The following is a 20981-nucleotide window of genomic DNA, read 5'->3' as shown; positions in this document are numbered from 1 at the left end:
AAAGATTAGCGCTGTTTCACGTGTAATGTTTAGTATAACACAGAGTGTGTTTCAGTGCACCAGAATATAACCTGGGATTACGAATCAGATGCTCTTGTGTGAAAGCACAGCCACTGCTTCTACAAGAGTACTGTTTGTGGTTCAGTGGTATCTATATACTGTATATCGGAGCTTTAAATATCTAGTTCTCTCCAAGCGCATCCAGTACCTACACCTGTAACTTAGTAGCTATGCTTCAAATGATGACCTGCAGTGACAGGTAATGCTACTGTGACTGCGGTAAGAAAACAAAAACTAAAGAAAAAAAACAAAGAGCGATTTATTTAAATGCAACTACTCTCATTGCCAAAAGTGAGATTGAAAAACCTAAATCGCAAAAAGTGTGGGGCCAATGATGAGAAGTCATGCCGCCAAAACAAAGAAAAAGACAACAAAAAAACATGAAGGAATATATCAAGAAAACAAACCACAGAAAAAAAAAGCTTGCTGGGGAAATCGTGAGTGGTGTTGACTGGCGTGAGAAGTGAAAAGAAGGGATTAGAAGGACTCGAGGAGACTGGAGGTAACTTGAGAAAGGCCCATCACCAGCTCCCTGTGGTATGTCTTAGGTCATGCTGTCCAGCCTAGCAAAAAGAATCCATGACATTTATTGTTCAGATATCCCGCGTCACCTGCACAGTATATATAACACATGCTGAATATGCATACAGTGCTCACATATATGGACATACACACATGCACACACACATACACTCTCTTACACACACACACACACACACACACACACACACACACATACACTCACATATTCAGAAAGACATACAGGGCCATGCACAATGTCAAACTGTTACACATGAAAACTCACATACACACACAAACACACACACACACACAAGCTGTTGGGGAATATTTTTGGGATGAACAAACATCTTTATCATATCCAGTGTGTATGAGTTGTGTTTATGTAGACATAAAAAAGAAATAAAAAAATGCAAGTGATTGAACACAGATTTAAACAATAGTGTCATACTTGTAAATGTTATCAAAAAAATCAAAGAAAAAAGACATACTGTAACAATCAATAGGCACCATATTGTATTAATTTCATTTTGATTGGAATGGAATTGTCTATGTACCATACCTGTATAAACGCGTGTGGTTCACGCCGTCACATTTGTATATGATGATGTAATTTAAAGATTATATTCTATTGTAACTGTACAACTGTGTTGAGTAGAACATGATGACCTATGTAAGTTGAAACAGTGAAGAAAAAGTGTACATGTAAATGCTTTTTTATGTTTTTCTTCCTTATGCACACTTATGAACAGATGACGGCTTATGTTGTGAAAACTCTATTTTAGCAGTCCTAGAAGATGTAGGTATGTTCATAGTTAGTGATGTAATTTGAATCTCCTAACTGGTGTAGTGCCTGTCCATCTCAATATAACATGACGTTCATTTAAATATGCATAAAGATCATGATGATTATGATTATGATGATGATTAAGGCATCGGTGATGATGACTATTATAATGATGATGATAGTAACAAGCAACCTGGATCTAAGTTGTTGTAGTGATGTCAATATTGCAATATTGGTTTGAGAAGGAAAACAAGTTTGTTGAGAAAACATGGGGTGTCATGTTACCTGTGTGATCATGTCTAATATTAGTCATTACTACAAGTAGTTTACTGTAGTACAAGCTATTTTAAGAGACATATCTGGGTGAAGCTTTGGCTGTTAGTTGACTCATCTTGGCTTGGTGCCCCTACAGTGTCATGCTTGATTTATGAGTATACTTTTGTGTATTTGTCCGTCTTCCATGTAATTTGACCCTCAATCAACCCCCCATCTAAAAATTACGGTTACAGTTACATTATCATGTTTGGATCGAATTGGCTGACTTCCACAGTGACAGTTCAGCCGCGGTTGACATATCAGATTGGCAGTCACTAAACACCCATAAACTTTTTTCATCTTAAGAGTGACAGCAAGTTTTATCTGTCAGGGGGAGAGAGACCATGCACTCCAAAACTTCCTTGTCCCCAAAAACACTTGGTCTTGGTTACTGTAGAAAACATATAGCAATCAACAAACAGCATGGGTCATTTATAATGTAATGGTTTTCATGTTAACAACAGGATACACAATTGAATTAATGTTATTTAAGGAACCCTGAGGTAGATTGTTACAAATCGGGTGGTGGTAGCGTAGTGGTTAACGGCTTCAACCATTGTGCCCTCGAGCAAGTTGCTCCCCAAGTTGCTCTGGGGCCCTTGTATTGGCCCTTTTAATATAACTGACAAGTCGCTTTGGATGAAAGTGTCTGGTAAATAAATAAATGTATGTAAATGGAAGTAGCTACTGCTTAGAAGGATGATGAAAGGGATCAGGTAGAAAGTTTATCTGTTACATTTACTTTATTGATTCATTTAGCAGACACTATTATCCAAAGCGACTTAGAAAAAGAGAAATAAAATTTGAGCTGCAATCTAGAGGAGACCTTAGGTAACAATTAAAACTACGTCAATAAATACCACTACCAGAGGATTTGAGTGTAGAAGTTACCTTCTAGTCAAGGTGTAATGGAAGGAAAATGTACGTTTATGAGCTGAGCATCAGCATATCCCAACACAGTGTATTGCACATTGTGGTTTGTTGTGCAACTGAGTCCTTTTAAACTTATAATGGAAGCAAGTTGATGGTTATGGTCACAGTTGACCACAAGGGGTCAGCAGTCAAGTCAAGTCAAGTCGGCTTTATTGTCAATTTCTTTACATGCACTGGTCATACAAAGAATTGAAATTTCGTTTCTTACTTTCCCATGCAGACATAGACATACTTTAGACATAGACATAGCCATAGACAATAAAAAAGAAAAAATATACAGACATACCACATGCAGACATTAAAGTGCGAGACTGAAATATAGAACATATATCAAAATATAGAAATATAGAACATATATCAATCAGCAGTGAGAATGATTCACACAAGCTTGTCTCTACAGTGTAAAGAGGGTCTGGAGTTGACACACCATTACAAATGAGTGAAACAAGTGCAGAGAAATGACACTTGATTAAAGTTATTTATCTACACAATTAAATGTGGGCACGACATGCACTCTGACTCTGTATCAATGTTTTATAAAGAAACGATAACATTTTGGCCAGGCCGACACGTTATCGTTCAATAAAAATACATTGACATGGAGCCAGAGTGTGCAGTGTTTCTCTACCCTCTCTAAATGATTCACTAGTGGCTAGCACCTCCCCAGTAATTATTGGTGTGCATTACACTTACCTTGAAAAGAAACAACAATCTAAGCAAAAAATTTGCAAAAACAATATTAATTGTAGATAGTTTGCATTACGACATCTTGCTGGTTTAATTCGTCAACAGTGCATATTATTGGCTGATGAAACATGGTGCCATGTTAAAAAACAGTAGTCTAGTCTTTGTTCATGAAAAGGGATTTTATTACAGTGTCTATCCAGTAAGAGAACAGTTGTGATGCAGTGGAAATGGCGAGCATCAGGAGAGAGTAAAAAAAAACAGTGGGCACTGGACAGTTTGAAACTGATCAAAATTCAACAATAGGCCTAACACTTCCTATATGACACTGTGACTATGACTATTGCTGATGGTCCCAGATCATTTTAGATTTTATATTCTTAGAGTCTTCAATGTGAGTGCAGTGAGTTGCAATTTGATATAGTTATCAACCAATAACACGGAAAGGACTAGGCAAACATTGTGTTGTACGTGACTGAAATCCACAATTCAGGTTCAAGTGTTTTTGACTATGAAATAGTCAGTGGAATTATCCACAGAGAACAATAGAGATACTATTCTTCACTTTTGGCTCAGTAATTTTGCATATCCTCCGGTAAACTTGACATTTAATCTGAGGAAACGCCCTCCTCAAGGTAGGCTTCATGTATGATAGAATCAAACAATAACTATCCATGCCAAAACTGACTGAAAGGGCAAACACACACGCACACAAGCACACACACTGGGCGAGAAAGACGAAGGAAGGGAGTAGAGGAAGTGTTAAATGTGTGCCAAGACGTTTTAATCATTCGTTGCACACAATAAAAGCGAACCTGCGACTATTTGCACACATGCTTCTTTTTCCATAACATACATTCAGACTCTCATAGAAGCTGAATGGACGTAAGTCAGTGTTTGCTGTTCAAACGGACCATAAAGACATAAACCACCCTTAAAATAAATAAACCCAGCGAAAAAAAGATCGAAGGTGATCATATGGCGTAAGCCTGCTTCAAAATGTTCTTTTCACTTTCGTACACAGGACACAGACAGTTAATAGTCAAAACACAAGTTAACACCTACAAGTCATACAAGAATTATAAAGGACCTATTTTATAAACAAAACATTGAAATGCTAGTAAAGAGAAATGTTACTTAAATCCTAGAAATAAAATATAATAAAAGTGAAGGCAGGATATGCAAATGAACAGGTCTGAAATACTGCTACTTCAGAGACAGTCACCATAGTACCTGGACAGAAGGTTGTAGGCCTACCATGATCTTTGGGACAACATCGCCTTTTATGCTGAACATGTAACAGCAGTCGTACGAAATGTAATCATTCAACATAATTTCATGAGGATGAGCTTTTTCAACACAGTTCACAGTTAGACATTGGTACTGAGTAGCAGTGGTTTCATCTGTCTCCATCCATCATACAGGTTGAACAAACTGATAGACCAGTCTTTGTGACACGTCGGGTTTCCTGATAATTCCCTTTTTATAGTACTGCCGAATTGAGCGGCTTAACTTGTCATAGTTCATTGCTGGACGGTTCTTCCTAATGCCCCAGAGTTTGGCCACATGTGCCGAATCCTCGATTTTGAAGATACCTGTTGATGACATCACCATGTTTAGGTTCAGATATCTCAGATGTTCTTACTTTGGGATATATTGCACTATTTCTGCATTTAAGTGTTATGTATTTTCCACACACACACACACACACACACACACGCACACACACACAAAGAGAGAGAGAGAGAGAGAGAGAGAGACACACACACACACACACAGAGAAAAAGAGACACAGACACACACACACACACAGGCACACACACACACACACATTGTTCCTTTTCACGCACCCTTCTCTTTGTTAAGCCAGCGAATGCACCGTCCATAGTTGTGTGGCTTGAGCAGCAGCTCCCTGAGGAACTGCCAGAGGTGAATGGGCTGTCCGGAGCAGCAGGAGTCGGCCTCTGAGCACAGCTCTTCTGTTCCTGGAACAGTTCAGACAGACCACTGGTTAAAGGCTGCGCCCGGCCTTAGCAAAGCTGCACTGTTCCTCAGACTGTGCGAAAGGACCACCTGTTACAGACTGACTGTCTGCCGTATTTTAATTATACACTGGAGAGATGTTAAATTCCTAGGGCTTGCCATTGGTAGGGGATTTTCCCACAGCAGCCAATCGACAATCGAGCCTGTTTACCGTCAAAAACAAAATCACTAACAAAGCACACTAATCACTAATCACAGCCTTCAAAAGCATTTCACAGGGGTTATCAAGCAGGCCCCTTCCTTCATCGGTGTTTGATTAAATTAGGCCCACAACACCTCAAAAGTGGTATCTGGCGTTTCCAAAGCAAAGCTGCACTGTTCTTCACACCTGTTGCAAATGGACAGTGTGCTGTTCTTGAGACTGAAAAGGGACTGGTTGTTACGTTATAGCCTTAGCACTGAGCTTTCGGAACACAGATTTCACACTGAATATACACACCTAATTACAGTGCATGAAAATGCACTGTACTGTTCTTCCTAGGCTTCTTCTTATTATTACAGTGCATGAAAATGCACTGTTCTGTTATCCGAAGTCTTCTTCTTCTTCTTCTTCTTCTTCCCGCCAAATTTCTGCGTCTAATTCAGCTTCAACCGTTTAACGTAGAAACTTCGTTCAAACTTTGTAACGTAGGTCTTGAAAAGGAGACTTGAGGAATGTATTTTTCATTTTTGTAAACTTTATACTTTTTGAGATATTAATAAAAAACAAGCTTATTTTTCCCCATAGACTTTGTATGGCGACTATGACATCACAATGGACTAATTAACTTGATCTGCACCTGTATCAACTTCCAGCTGCTCAACTAGGACCCATCAAAGGGCCAGTTAAACTGATTGCACCTGTATCAACTGCTTTCTGCTTAACTAGGCCAACTCTCTGTGTCTCTCCATTCTACAAGGATATAAGGCACATTTCATCCAACTTTCTATCCATTCATCCTCTTCAAACCATTCACTCATCCACCCATTAAACTATATATACATCAACATCCATTAAACAATCTGCCTATTAACATCCATTCAACTTTCTGTCTATCAACATCCATTACACTATCTACATTCAACTTTTAAACTATATACTCTGTCTCAGGCTTTAAGCATACATTCTGGCTCTCTTAAGACTACTATTTCCTCTGCCCACAACTGTTTCAAAATACATGTCCTCACTACAATAATTGACTATTAAATAATTAAACTATTTAAACTACTCAACTATTTAACTGTTCAGCCATTTCAACTGTCAGTTGTTATCAACTATGACTCCTGCCAACTATTTCCAAATAAAAGTTTGTTTGGCATTTTATGTTAATATACAGTATGTTTATATTTTCATGCACTGGTAATTTCCTCGAAATTACATTTTCTAGTTATTCTTCTTCTTTTAACGCAATTAATGCAGCTTCAACCGTTTAACGTAGAAACTTCATTCAAACTATGTTACGTAGGTCTTACTTAGGATATGAGTGCTATGTATGTTTCATCTTTTTAAACTATTAGGCCTAGTTAAAAACTATTAAAATTTCCCCCATAGACTTAACATTAGGCTGATGACATCACAATGGAGCCGTTAAGCAATTAGAATCCTATGCCAGGTGGTCAGGCCACCTGGCTCAACTGCCAGTCTCAGGCTTTAAGCATACAAACTGGCTCTATTAAGACTACACATCCTGTTCAACTGCTTTCTCTGCCAAAATTGTTTCAAAATAAAAGTCCTCACTACAATATTTCACTGCTAAACAATTTAACCCTTAAAACTACTGACCTTTTTAACTGTTCAGCCATTGTAACTGTTACTTGTCATCAACTATGACTCCTACCCACTGTAGCTAGTTAGCATGGTTAGCATATTAGCATTGCTAACATTGTTAGCATTTTTAGCAAAACTGCTAAAACTGATTAGCTAAGTAATATGGTTAGCATAGTTAGCATGTTAACATTGTTAACATGCTAGTTAGCATAGTTAGCATAACTGCTAAAAATTATAAGCTAAGTTAGCTAAGTCACATGGTTAGCGTGCTAGTTAGCATTGTTAGCATAGTTATCATTTTTGACAAAACTACTAGAAAACATTTGCTAAGTTAGCTACGTAACATGGTTAGTAGGGGTGTAAAGATTAACCGATATGTATCGGTATCCATTTTTAACATGTAAGATACGTCTACATCGATACGTGAAGCCCCGTATCAGAATAAAACTGAAATGAACCGGTCGCTATATCGATTTACTTGTTACAAATCGGTTCACAACCTTTTCTGCTCGCTCAGACTCTCATTTACGTTGCAAGCAGTGTGTTCATCCCACTTCCTGTTTTGAAGCTACACGTGGCACGGATTTGTGGGTAATGCAGTTCGTTTTTGGCTACATTCATTGCCCAAAGTTGTCAAAGGACCTCATTACCCATACATCTACTGCAACTTAAGCACGTGACAACTCGCACTCGCTCGTTTGTTTGACAATTTTTACTCTTTTGTTTTTCAAAGTCCAGCGCAAAATTAAACACTTACTATAGCATTCCTAAAAAGCAATGATAGTCTGTAGAGTAGCCTTACGTTTGATGAAGGGATTTCCTTAATGTTAAAGAATAATTTGGCCCTTGCTGCTAAAACGAACATACATTTTTATTATTTTGTTCATATTCACTCAGACTTGTGGCATTATAGGTTTCTGCATATTAGGTCTACCGTTGGAACAAAATAAGCCCAGAGAGTTCATTGACATGTAGGCCTATTTTATTCTTGTAGGCTATATGAGAAAAGGCCAAGAGTGTCTTAAGCACTGTTTTATTTTATTTCGGTATTGTCTTACCTCAACAATAGGCTACAGCTCCTTGAAAGCAATCAGATATAACTATAAAATCTATAAAGTCTCTAAAAATGTATTTTTATGTTGTATTTGGCTGCTGTGTTTGACTGAAATGTAGAAATGTATTCTTTTTTCATTTTCAAAACAGTATATGATACAAACCTCAGTTTAGATAATCATATAATCATATTCACACATTTTTTTTGCCTAATTGACAACCATGACCATGATAATTGATAATATAAAATTAATGTGCACCTTGAGCAAATTATAAAAAATCTTTCAGAATGCTTTTCATTCTTGAACTTCACCGAATTGCATCGAATCGAATCGCATCGAATCGTACTGAATCGTTTTTTATGAACATGTATCTTTTCTTGTATCGAATCGTGCCCATGTATCTAGATGCGAATCGTATCGTCTTTTACATGAGATTCACACCCCTAATGGTTAGCATAGTTAGCATAACTGCTACAAATGAATAGCTAAGTTAGCTCAGTCACATGGTTAGCATGTTAACATTCTTAACATTTTAGCATAACTGCTATAAATTATTAGCTAAGTTAGCTAAGTCACATGGTTAGCATTGTTAGCATAGTTAACGGCATTACCATTTTTAATATTTTTTTAAAAACTGCTAGAAAACATTAGCTAAGTTAACTAAGTTAAGTAACTTGGTTAACATTATTATCTTTGTTAACATAGTTAGCATAACTGCTAGCAAACATTAGAGCCATTCCAACTGTCAGTTATCGTCAACTATCTACCTAAATTTAACCATTTAAACTGTCCACCTATTTGACTGTTCAGTCATTCCAACTATATTAAACCTCATCTACCTAGCGAATAATTTAACCATATAAACTGTCCACCTATTTAACTGTTCAGTCATTCCAACTATATTAAACCTCATCTACCTAGCAACCAAGTTTGTTTTTACTCTGTATGATATTTTACATCATATTTTTGCATTTTCATGCACTGTATTTCCTTCAGGAAATGCTTTTCTAGTATTAATCTGCTCTAGTATCAGACAATTACAGCCAGGGCAAGTACAGACAAGTGAAATAAGTGGTGGAGTATGACGCCTGTCAACACTGATAAGCAGTGATACATTTTATGTGACATGCACACGGTTAATGTAAATCTGGAAAATATCTGTAAAAATATTTACTTAAAAGGCACACAATTGATTGGGTATAAATTGATTGTACCCAACATTGAGCCCAGCATTGTTGCTCTAGTGGAGCAATTTGCCATGTACATGGGTTAATGATTCATCCCATTAATGATTCCATGATTCAAATGTTGAATTTCTTCCAGTGACCAGGAAGTCTACACTTCTCATCATTGTGAGTTGTTTCCTCATCTCAAGCCCTTACCAACACTGCCTGCTATGGAAGTAGCATTAATTAGCGCTCAATGCACAACGTCATAAACAAAATGGTGTTGACATTGAAACTGACTCGATAGCGAAGGACTTCCTTATAACACCTTATGACATTTTCTGCTCTTGTCGTGGGGATATCGGATTGGTTTCACAGCTGGTGGGTATGAACCATGTGCAGTGAGGATGTTAATGGCTTTATACCCTCCTGGGTAGTAGACAGGGGATAATATGCATAGGCCCTTCATGAATTGCCCCTTCATGAATATGTTTCTCAGGAGACACTAGACCTTAAAGGGCATGATTTTTTTTTAAATGCCCCCAGAGTGTAGCACTATAGCTGCCTGGCAGCTCTAACTGTTGGCTGCAGCAACTTGAGCTAAGTAGCACCGATGTTTTTGGAATTCTCCTTTAATGGCATCATAAGAAGAGTTTGATTCCAAAACACTATATCTCTATTTTTGAAAACATGAATAAGTCATGTGTATTTCAGGAAATATCAATACAATTGCAGTTGTGTTGTTTTCATTGAGTAAAGATAAATGTAGTAACAATAACCCAATTACACTTCCACTAAAATTACTACAAACAAAATATAAAAAACAAATGATTCATGAAAATTCATTAAAATGGAGGAAATACCGTTTTGGAACCAAACTCTTTATAAGCTTTGCCACCTTCTACCATTTCTTTATGTTAACCCTTACCATAACCTAGATTAAGAGCTGATACAATATATCAATTATAGTGCTTTTTAATCAGCTGTTACTTCAACAACAACATTAACGACACAGCAAATAGTACAATGGATTTGGTGCTTTGGGAAAAAGAAAAAAAAACGTAAATGATCTTACCAACGTGATTATAACCAGGGGATCGTTCCTTCATCCAAGCAGCTAAAAAAATTATGCAGAGGAAAGTCAATGTGGGTGGGAAAGTCATGCCATGCGCCACTGACACTGAAACAGCATCAGTCTTTGATGAGCTTGACATTCTCATGCCCATTCATAACTTGGCACAAGTTGGCATGAATCATCATACAAAACAGTATATACCTGACTTCCAGATGTCGAGGTGGGCGTGCAGCACATCGCCGCACTGCGGTGACCGGTGCTTGAAGTCGTGCTCACTCATCACACAGAGGTCCTTGCCCACGAGCTCTTGGAAGGCCTTGCCCACCTGAGGCAGCCGGTACAGGTGCTCGGTCCACAGCAGCCATTTCTGGACGTTCCCCGAGCTCCAATCCATTGGGTCTGCGAAGGAAGGCCACAGGTAATTTCACACACTTCTCTAACAAACACTGTCTCTCACCACGTGTGCTGGTTCTCTAACGACTTACGTGTTATGAGCATGATCAGTGAGCAGCTAGCATGACGCCTTTTTAGTGTACCTGTGTGCCAGTCTCATCTGGCCAGCCCGCAAAATATTTTCTGCAGGCGCAATTGGCTCTCTGTTGCTCTGGTCAAATCCCACACTAAACAAGCTAGGCCTCGACCCCATTTAAAGCTCTCTCGTATCAGTTCTTTGAACACAGACACAGGCAGGCATGCCACATGGACAAGTTTTCATTTCACCACCACCCATACCTGTCAACACTCCCGTTTTTCCCGGGTTTCTCCCGTATTTCAAGGTCATCTCCCAGCACCCTCCCGTTTTGTTATTTCTCCCGGAAAACTCCCGTAATTTGCATGGCCATCAAACTTCATTTTAAAATCATTGATCCATTCAGGTTGCCAGATTGTGTATGAAATACACCCTACACATACACGATCACTTAGTTTCAATTTCAACCGTTTTGTCATAGGCTAAAACCTGGCAACCCAAAACCCAAATAAGGAAGCGGGTGCCGACTGCGCAGCCGGAGTCTCTCGTAAGCAAGCGGGATAGTTGAATGGCCTACTCCAGAACTAGCTGTTGTGAAGTTGTTGGGAATTTAATTGATTAACACATCACATAAACTGTTATTGAGTGTTGATACACTGAACTTGTGCCCTCGGAACCAAATCGGACAGCAAGCAGCTTTGGAGTTTTGGAAGTAGGCTGCAGGCAGGCAGCTGGTGGATACATAACTGGCATGCGTAGCCTAATGGTAAGGTAAAAGGTAAAAGCAACGACCGAAATGCAGTGTTGAAACACGTGTATGAAACGTATTAAATATGCAAACACAGATCCGGTATAAAAACTGACCCCCCCAAAAAAAAAAAAATATCTCCCGTTTTTGGGAAGCTAAATGTTGACAGGTATGCCACCACCCCCTACATACACACACACACACACACACACACACACCTTGAAAAGTGAAGACAGCGGCCATTAGATTGAGAATCAAAATATGATTGTATAATGAATGATATTTCAGCATAATGGAGTGTTTGTCTTTCAACGTGAGACTCTCACCTGAAGGCAAGTGAGTGAGTGTGTGAACAGGTGAAAAGTCAACAGAGCCATTTGCACAGGGTGGGGTGGCTGAGGGCTGTTGTCTTCAGCCACACACACATTCTGCGGAATTAAGAAAGGGCTTAGCAGTCCTTGCCACCGAAGCCTCGAATGAGCAGCAGAAATGACCTGACAAATATTTGTTACAGACATCACCTCCAGGACCACTGTGGGGCTATTTGCAAAGTAGTTGGCTTTGAATAAGAGCAAATGTCAAGAAAACACAAGAAAAGATCAATGTCATGTTATGTCAATAAGCTGGTTCACCCCGAGAGCCAATGCTTCCTACTCATGATAATCCACAATCCCAAAAATTGACCTAGGACAAAAACTGTTTGAAAATGTTTTCTGAAATCTAGCATCCAGACAAAAAATGTTTGTTTTTTATGTTGAATATGAATGTGTTATTTAAAAGTTACAACTATTAATATTAAAGTGATAAATAATGAACAAAAAGAGCAAATTCTGTGAAAACATGCCACAAACATGAATAACATGTGCACAGCATTAGAAGAACAGGCTAATACACTGGTAAAGTGGCTAGTGGACAGACAGTTCTTCACCACCTCCATGTCTTGAACTGTCTGTCCACTAGCCACTTTACCATTGTCTTCTGTCTCACTGTTTGCGTGCTTTATTAGCACATATGCACAACCCCTCCCTCCATGCCACAGCCGAACTGTGACCACACTTATACCTTTCTTAATATAGTTATTTATACATAGATATATAGACTTTATTCTTGCACTGTTGCACTGTTTGACATCACCATGACACTCATTCACAAAGAACACCTTACCTTACCTTACAGTATGCACAGAGGACCACAGGCTCAGTCCCTGCTTCAGTCATTGCAAGCGCACCTGATTGATTAATCACCCACTATGTGGATACTGTTTTTTAGAATTGATTTAATATTTATATTTTAGTATATTTAGTATATTCTTTATCTTCTAAAGTCCTTATTGCTTAGTTGTGTTATATACTTTTAATGTCTTTTTCTGCTGTTAGTGAATGTGTGTGTGTATGTTGTCTGTATGCTACTGTGACCTTGAATTTCCCCTAGGGATCAATAAAGTATCTATCTATCTATCTATCTAATATTGTAACATTGTGGCTGGCTTTGCTTAGTCGGTCTACAGAGACCAAAAAAGGTTGTTGCACCGCGCTCCTGGAGTCACGTCTGATGTTTCACGGGAGAGGACCGATCTCGTGGAGAAGGAGAAGGTTCACCGGAGCGCACTGAGATGGCTTGAATTTATTTTATTTTGGTGCAGCAATTGACTAACATTTCTACACGTCTGGGTCTTCGTCAAAAGTCCATGGGGTCAGAGGGTATCTCCCATGGATTCTGACGAAGACACAGACGTGCTGCACCAAAATAAAACATTTTTAAGCCATCTCTGTGTGCTCAGTCTACAGAGAGTTAGACTCATATGCCATATCTACTAGAACCAACAGAGGTGTTTTTAATCAATTAAGCTCTTTGTGAAATCAAACACATGTTACACATCATGTCTATACATTACATGTCATTATTGTAGGTTTCCCTAGGGTTATGGTTGGGGTTAGGTTGGCGTTTGAGTACATTTACACCAACATTTATACCAACAGAAAACACAAAGTTGTTTTTATCATTCATATCGGTTACACTAACTTCCCTGAGCCAAGGCTTTCTAATGAGGAGACACAGCACTCCAAAAATCCTCCATAGAAATGCATGGGGTTAGTTTGTAACACCAATATAGCAGTTGTCTACACATATCCTGCCCCTTCCAAGGCAAAAAAGACGACATGGCTAAGGCCTGTGATGTATTGGTGCCTGTAGTGGTGTAGAAGTGTCTGATGCACTGTACCTGGAGTGATGTTGAGCAGCTTGCAGGCCATCTCGATGTCCTTCAGCACCTCTCCCACCACCAGACTCTGCACTTGCTCCAGGCAGCGCTCCTCCACTTGTCCCTCCAGCTCCGGTGAGAGCCCCCCCAGGCCCCCCTGGCTGTCGATCACTGGGCACTGCTCCGGCTCCTTGCTGCGGGCGGCCTCGTCGTCCAGGTCGGGATCGTGGTTGTCGTGGTCGCGGATGCATGGCACTAGCGGGCTGGCCACCTCGGCACGTTTCAGGAGCCAGGCCGTGTCCTCGGTGAGGTACATGTCGAGACGGGACAGGTAAACCCCCGGCAGGCCACGCTCAGGCATGCTGGGAAGGCCGCGCGGAGGCTTCAGGTCCTCCATGTTGGCCCATGAGTCAGTTGGGCAAGGGCCGAACCCTGTGAAGTCATAGGGCAGGTGCAGAGTGCCAGCAACCAGGTCATGAGCTGGACTTCCCATTGTCTTCTCTGCTCTTGATGGAGAAAGCAGAAAGCACACTTCATTAGTTTTCTATTACTATACAGTTCTATATACTAATTTAGATAGATAGATAGATAGATAGATACTTTATTGATCCCCAAGGGGAAATTCAAGTTAGCCACTATGGATAGAGCTGTAGAATATAAATACCATATACACAGCACTAATTACTGTGGACCTGCACTATTAAAGATATTGAAAAATGTTTGGTAAAATATTTGATAATGTAACACTATTCACCATGGATATTATTATTTTGATGTCGCCTGTCTGTTTATTTGGCTGTCTAAGTCGTAGTTAGCCTGACGAGCCAGACCCACCGCTAGGGTGCGTCTCGATTTCTATGTGTTGTTCGGCCCAAGGAATAACCTCAAAAAATATGGTAAGGATCCGAAATACTGTGTGGATCCACAAATGTAGTTTCAGTTTTGTTAAAATTGTGAGATAAGACATACAGCATTAAGCCTTAACAGACATCTGTGCATTCCAAGTACCTTCATAGTTCCTTATAGGTATGGACATAGGCTTGTATGCTTAGGCTTGTATGCTTTTGTAAAACTAGATGTACCGCATAGCGGTACAAAATATGACCGCCGCTCAGTCCTGTACATCCGTTCCGCGAAAATAAATCACACTTCAATTTGTCTCCATATTTTACTCCATCCCCCACTCTTGAAACTTTTGTGTATGCTTGTTTGGCATGCCTGAGTGTGTGTGTGCAGCTGCACAGAAAGTAGCCTACTGGTGCTGAAAAGGTGAATAGATTGTAGAATAGCCAAAGAAGATGTAGCATTGTTATAAAACCTTTAAAATCTCTAAACAATCACAAGTAGGGCAGTACTTGTCACAGTTCATCCGCTGCAACTGGATTGATGAAAGGTCACTTACACCTGTAGGCTACATTGTATTTGGGAAAAGCAAAAGGTATCAGCATAATGCTATTTATTTATGTATTTATTTATTTATTTATTTATAAATAAACAAAAACATCTCTGTCAGTTCCATGCCGTTTTCAACAGCTATCAAAAACAAAGGTCATTTTTGGATGGATGGATTTTTTGTGAATGTTTCTTCTTCTACATAAGATTTTAGTCATCTTTAGTTCATGTAATACTTTATTGTCAATGCACAAATTAAGTAACAGTAGTCTGAAACGTTATTGTTAATGCACAAATTAAGTAACAGTAGTCTGAAACGAAATGCTGTTTTACATCTAATCAGTGGTGCAAATAACTGACATGTCCAAATGGGCCTTGATGAAATGCGTCGCTAGACTGTTCATACACATTTTAACGGGCCAAAGTTGAAGAGCTGTTGTCCTTTATTGTTCGTGCAAATATAGGCTGATTCATGTTCCCTTGCATTGTGTAACTGAGGTCCATGGCTAGTCTGGCTTTCACCAGACCAAGCTCAATCTTTTAAGAAATCAAAAAATAAATAGCGGGCAGATCAGGCTGGGTTCATCCATAGGCACCCGATATTGTTTAATTTTCCGATTGAGATATCTACGCTCTAGCTATTTTAAATGCAAAAATGCATCAGGGAGTTATGACAAAACTGTAACTAACAAACTAGATCCTAATAGAAAGCTGTTAGCTTCCCTAAGCTACAGGTAGGCTTATAAGGTAGGCCTATTTACAACATAAATTGTCAATAGGCTATGCTGGCGACACAAATAAAATCTCCTTTGGAAACCAATGGCTTACGCCTTACAGTATCAAGCGGACTTAAACTGCCATATCGTGGCGAAAAGTTGTAATAAAATTCACGTATAGCTCCATGAGTCAAGGAAAGCGCGAATGAAGTAGCCACTTCTAAATGGCACTCACTACACCAGTGTTTCCCAAACTTTTTTTCTGGCGACCCACTTTTTAAAAATGACAGACCATCGCGACCCATTTCACTTCAAATCTACCCTGCAACCACCAATATTATTTTAGGCCACAGGTTCTCCAACTTTTCTATGCCTCCCCCAACCATACATTGCTATAGGATAAAACCCTGCTTTGAACACGGTTGTGTTGCATTTTGAGCACCATCAGCGTGAAAAGTTGGAAATGACTACTGAAAAGATACGTTTTAATGCGCATCCGAGAGTATAGGAAATTCTCGCATGTTGCGCAGTCGTCATTCGTCAGCATAAGCTGTTCCTGTATTTCTAAAAAAATGTTGTAGGCTACGTTGCATTGCAGACAAATGTGTCCATAACACTGTGGACGTCAATTCCAATGTAAACAGCAAATAACTCATACAATAACAATTGTATTGTTGTATTGCAAATCACAAATGAGTGATTATGGGCCAGATTGATGTGGGCCCTTGAGACCAACATACCATAAAAGATTGTTCATCCTCAGTGCCACGGTTCAGGTAGTTATTTAGGAAAAACTGCTTTTTTTGCGGTTCGGGGGGGGAGTGGCCCCCGGGGACGAAACACATTTTTTCCGTAAAAGTCTAGTGGGGCTACATACCCACCAAATTTCATGTGCCCCGGTGGTTCAGTGTCCCGGGTATCGTTGACCATAAATTCAGGAAGTAGATGACGAAAAAAAAAAAAAAAAAAAAACTTTGACAATCCCTATATGACCGCTTCGCTAGCGGCGGTCATAATAAATAGTTACAAAATATTGCTATTTTCGGAGAGAGAGAGTGAGAGAGTGAGATAGAGAGAGAGAGACCTTTAACCTTACTTGAAAAACTGCCAGTCCTACTGACTGGGCCAGTCATCTTAATCTATGCTCTGGCTATGTCAATGGACACAGTATTAATCATGAGCATGAGACAAAAGACATGAGAACAAAAAGAACAGGACGGTTATTTCTCTGTTTGTGATATGTCTTTGGTTACATGGCAGTGTTCATTAATCCACCTGAAGGAAAACTTTCCCCCTTTGTTTCAAACCACGTCAGAGATGACGCCAGGGCCATCATTTTCCCACTGCCATGACCTCATGAAATGAACTCTGGGTTAAAACAATGTTCATCCATAGCTTCACACAGGCCTGTTTGCCATGTCACGATGGGATTCGGGCAGGCATTATCTATGGAAAACGGAAAGCGACTAACGCAGTGCAAAACCCTCTACTTATAATCCTCTGTGTGTTCTGAGGTAAAAACGCTTAGTCTTTTTCATAGTGCCGTGGGCAATGTGTTTGTAGAGAGGGGTGTGACTATTTGCAGTGCAATTGCTGAGAAGTTTTGCTTTCATCTTTCTTTTGGGGACAGATGAATGATTACATCTCATGGGAAAGAAATGATGCATGTCTGCTAAGAATGACTAAAGACATTTACCAGTAGTGTTTTCCAGTTTAAAAAAAATATCTAGATGTTATTGGACTTGACAGCAATTCATGAGATTACAGTAAGAAGCAAACTGAACTTGTTGTGTGTTTGTTGTGTATCTTGTACCCTCATTTACAGAAATGTAAGAAAGATATATGAATAAAGAATAATAATTAAAAAAAATAAGATAAATGAAATAACTGCATTTATACCCACATCATGTTTTGTCTCCTATTTGAAGGAATTTGCTTAAAGATTCATAAGATATTTGAAAGTCATCATTAAACCATTTCATTAACACTAAGCCTTAAAATTGCTCAAATCTAAATATATCCAGTGGTTTACACTTTGATAAGAATATGCAGTCATACAGATAACCGATATTACTGTTCAGTCAACATCACTGTATCTGTCAACCACTATTCATTGTTTCCAAATGACATCAAATGGGTGGGTTTGATATTCGAATGGACTCACAGGCATTTATTTCTTATTTTAGCAATTATTATTTCTTTGTTTCTGTTTTCTGTGTTTTGTTTGAAAATTTGAATGTCCTATACTAGTGTATATTTTGACACCCACACAGTCACCCACACACACACACACATACACAGACACATGCACACACACACACACACACACACGCACACACACACACACACACACACACACACACACACACACACACACACACAGACAGACACGTGCACACACACACACACACACACACACACACACACACACACACACACACACACACACACACACACACAAGCACAAACAAACACAGTGACTCAGTCTGACTGCTGACAGCCTTAATCCCTCTGGCCACTTAGTAAATAGTGTGTGTCTAGTCAAATCATAAAATCAGATAGTGATCTTCGGATAAAAAAAAGAAAGTTCACTTTCACTAATCCTGTGCTGTGAAAAGGAATTTCAACAGTAAAAGGTGTTCAATAACCACACAGAGAGCTTATCTGTGCTATCTTAAAACAATAATGGTCTAAGGAATTTGATCCAGTACCAGTAGTTCCTTTAAAGATGTTATCAGTTCAGTTGTGTCTCATTAAAGCTATATGTGGTTGAGGATTAATGGTTCATTTGAAGTACTAAGGAAATAAACCGCAGGTTTAACAACAACAACAACCACCTACGGACAAAATCACCTGTCAAAAAGGGATTAAATGTTAAAGATGTATAATGTCAAACAAGGGAAATGAAAATACTGAAGATGTATAATGTACCTACATAGTATGAGAAATATGTATGAGAAATATGTAAGTCGCTTTGGATAAAACGTGTGCTAAATGAATAAATATAAACGTATATAAAATGTAAATAAATCATATAAATATACTGGCATATACAGTCAGATAGAGTTGAACAGGTGCATCTGTTGTTACCTGATTAGAAGTTCAAATTCCTAGATGTGGATTGCTGGGGTATTGATGGTCCGTTTGTCGGTTGGACAAGGTGAAGACCGACCCAAAACTCTCTCACTTTTGTTGGTGCTGGTTCTGGTGGAGAAGATGAGACATGCCACCCTTCTTTCCCAGTGGGGTGGGGGATCCTTGGTACCCCGATAGAGTTCACTGTGTGATCAGGCTCTTGTTGGGCTCCTGGTGGTTCCTGCCAGGGATCTTCAGTCTTCTTTCTCCGTCTTACCGACGTCCAAAACACCTGGGGGAAAAAAACTCAACCTGCGAGACAATTTCAGGGACCTCGCTGGAGGAGGTTGGGTGGACTTTCGATGCAGTTTGCCTTTACCTGAGGTATAAGTAACCAGGGCACTTAGAGAAGCTCATATTCTTATCAGTACAACAATTCCCAGCCAGGCATTTGTGGCAGGAGAGGGCGTGTTGTGTGAGCATGTGTGAAGGAATAACTGTCACCACACAGTCCTTAAGACACATTTATAGGGACGCCTTGTTTACTTGTGGCAAATGATCGTGCCAGCGTGAGTAGGTGTGTGCAGAACACACAGGTGCATGTGTATAGGCGTAAATGTGTGCCTCTTTGTATGTGTGTGTGTGTGTGTGTGTGTGTGTGTGAGAGAGAAAGAGAGAGAGAGAGAGACAGAGAGAGAGAGAGAGAGAGAGATTTTCACTTTTAACATATACATTTTAGGGCAGACAGTCAATTTTATATTAAAATATTAAGGATTAAAAGATAATTCTACCCTGTATATAATGAATGTATAAGTGCACAGTCCACATGGAACGAAATTATTAATCTTTTGTGACAAAAAACAACTAGTTTTCATCTTAGTGAACAGAAAGGGAACGTTACACCATGACGTAAAATGTCACACTTAGCACTGGCAGTAGGCCTATACAGCCGTGTAGGCCTATACATGGGCAGCCGTGGCCTACTGGTTAGTGCTTTGGACCTGTAACCGGAGGGTTGCTGGTTTGAACCCCGACCAGTAGCAGACATCCCAACCTGCAAAAAGTCATTTCAGGGAGCTATCACAAAGACTAATTTGTTCAATAATGCCTTGTCAGTACACCAAATAAGGAAGGCCTATAGATGAATAATATGCACACGAATTGACACTTGTTAAACTCACCTCAATATGTCTTTTGCAATCATTTAACCTGCCATGGGCAATGCTAAAGTCACTGTTACAAACAGTGCAGTGTGCAAGACAAGGCTATCATTATTTTTTACTCTTATGAGACAAGGGTATTCTACACTTTGAAATGAGTGTTACATTTTCCTTTTTTGGGGGCACTGACTCTGCAATGACGCTCCTGTTCCTTGATACAGTACACTGACCTGAAGTTCGGGAGAAAAGAGATGAAAGCCTGCCTACACTGAAAACTGACTGGTTGATATAGCGAAACAGGCCAATCAGGGACGTCACTAGAATTGAAAGACAGGGGGGGCCCAGGGTTGTAGGTAAAATTTCATCACACCTTAAAAGGGCTTCAATAAATTGTAGCTACCCTTTGAGGCCTAGGCTATTTCAGTCTAATTTTACTATTACAGTAAGCTCATTGTAAGGGCCATCTGTTATACTAGGCTAAATAGTTCTCAAGACAGTATAGGCTACCTATCTAAGTATGATGTGATCATGCTTGTAGTAATAATATATAATACAAAATACTTTCTATAGTTATTTTTTGTAAGGCGTTACTCAGTTAAGTGAGGTGAAACCTGACTAAGAGAACACTGACTAGACTTGCGCAATAATCCTCTCTTGAGCCATCGCTGACTGGATGTGAAAGTTGCAGAATACCATGGAATTATAAAAGCAGATTACAGATTAGGAAATGTCACACCTGCCCTTCCTCTCCTGTAGCATTTGATCATTTAATCAGTGCCCTTTTTAAGTTGAACTAGGGTAGTGCTTAGCTAGGCCTACTACAAACTAGGCCTACTG

General features: G+C 39.4%; 1 protein-coding gene across 2 annotated transcripts; it reads right to left on the bottom strand.

The window, feature by feature from the left end:
• Positions 1-3459: 3459 nt before the first annotated feature.
• On the bottom strand, positions 3460-19460 carry spdef (SAM pointed domain containing ets transcription factor). 2 transcript variants are annotated; one of them, XM_076276394.1, is made up of 6 exons: positions 19000-19460; positions 13823-14307; positions 10586-10783; positions 10385-10426; positions 5149-5283; positions 3460-4893 (listed from the first exon to the last, which is right to left on the bottom strand). In XM_076276394.1, exons 2-6 carry the CDS (start codon positions 14292-14294, stop codon positions 4715-4717), a joined length of 1026 nt encoding a protein of 341 aa, XP_076132509.1. In that variant the 5' UTR covers positions 14295-14307; positions 19000-19460; the 3' UTR covers positions 3460-4714. The 2 variants fall into 2 exon arrangements, with proteins under 2 accessions (XP_076132509.1, XP_076132510.1); XM_076276395.1 differs by having other exon boundaries at positions 13823-14302.
• Positions 19461-20981: the final 1521 nt, after the last annotated feature.

The sequence above is a fragment of the Alosa pseudoharengus genome, unplaced genomic scaffold (genome assembly GCF_046254945.1).
Source record: "Alosa pseudoharengus isolate Yale_2024_CS ecotype anadromous, Long Island Sound unplaced genomic scaffold, YU_APseudo_1.1 YU_APseudo_1.1_scf_9, whole genome shotgun sequence".
NCBI classification, from domain to species: domain Eukaryota; kingdom Metazoa; phylum Chordata; class Actinopteri; order Clupeiformes; family Clupeidae; genus Alosa; species Alosa pseudoharengus.
Note: the sequence above shows the minus strand (reverse complement) of the source record. Positions and strands in the feature narration are given on the sequence as shown.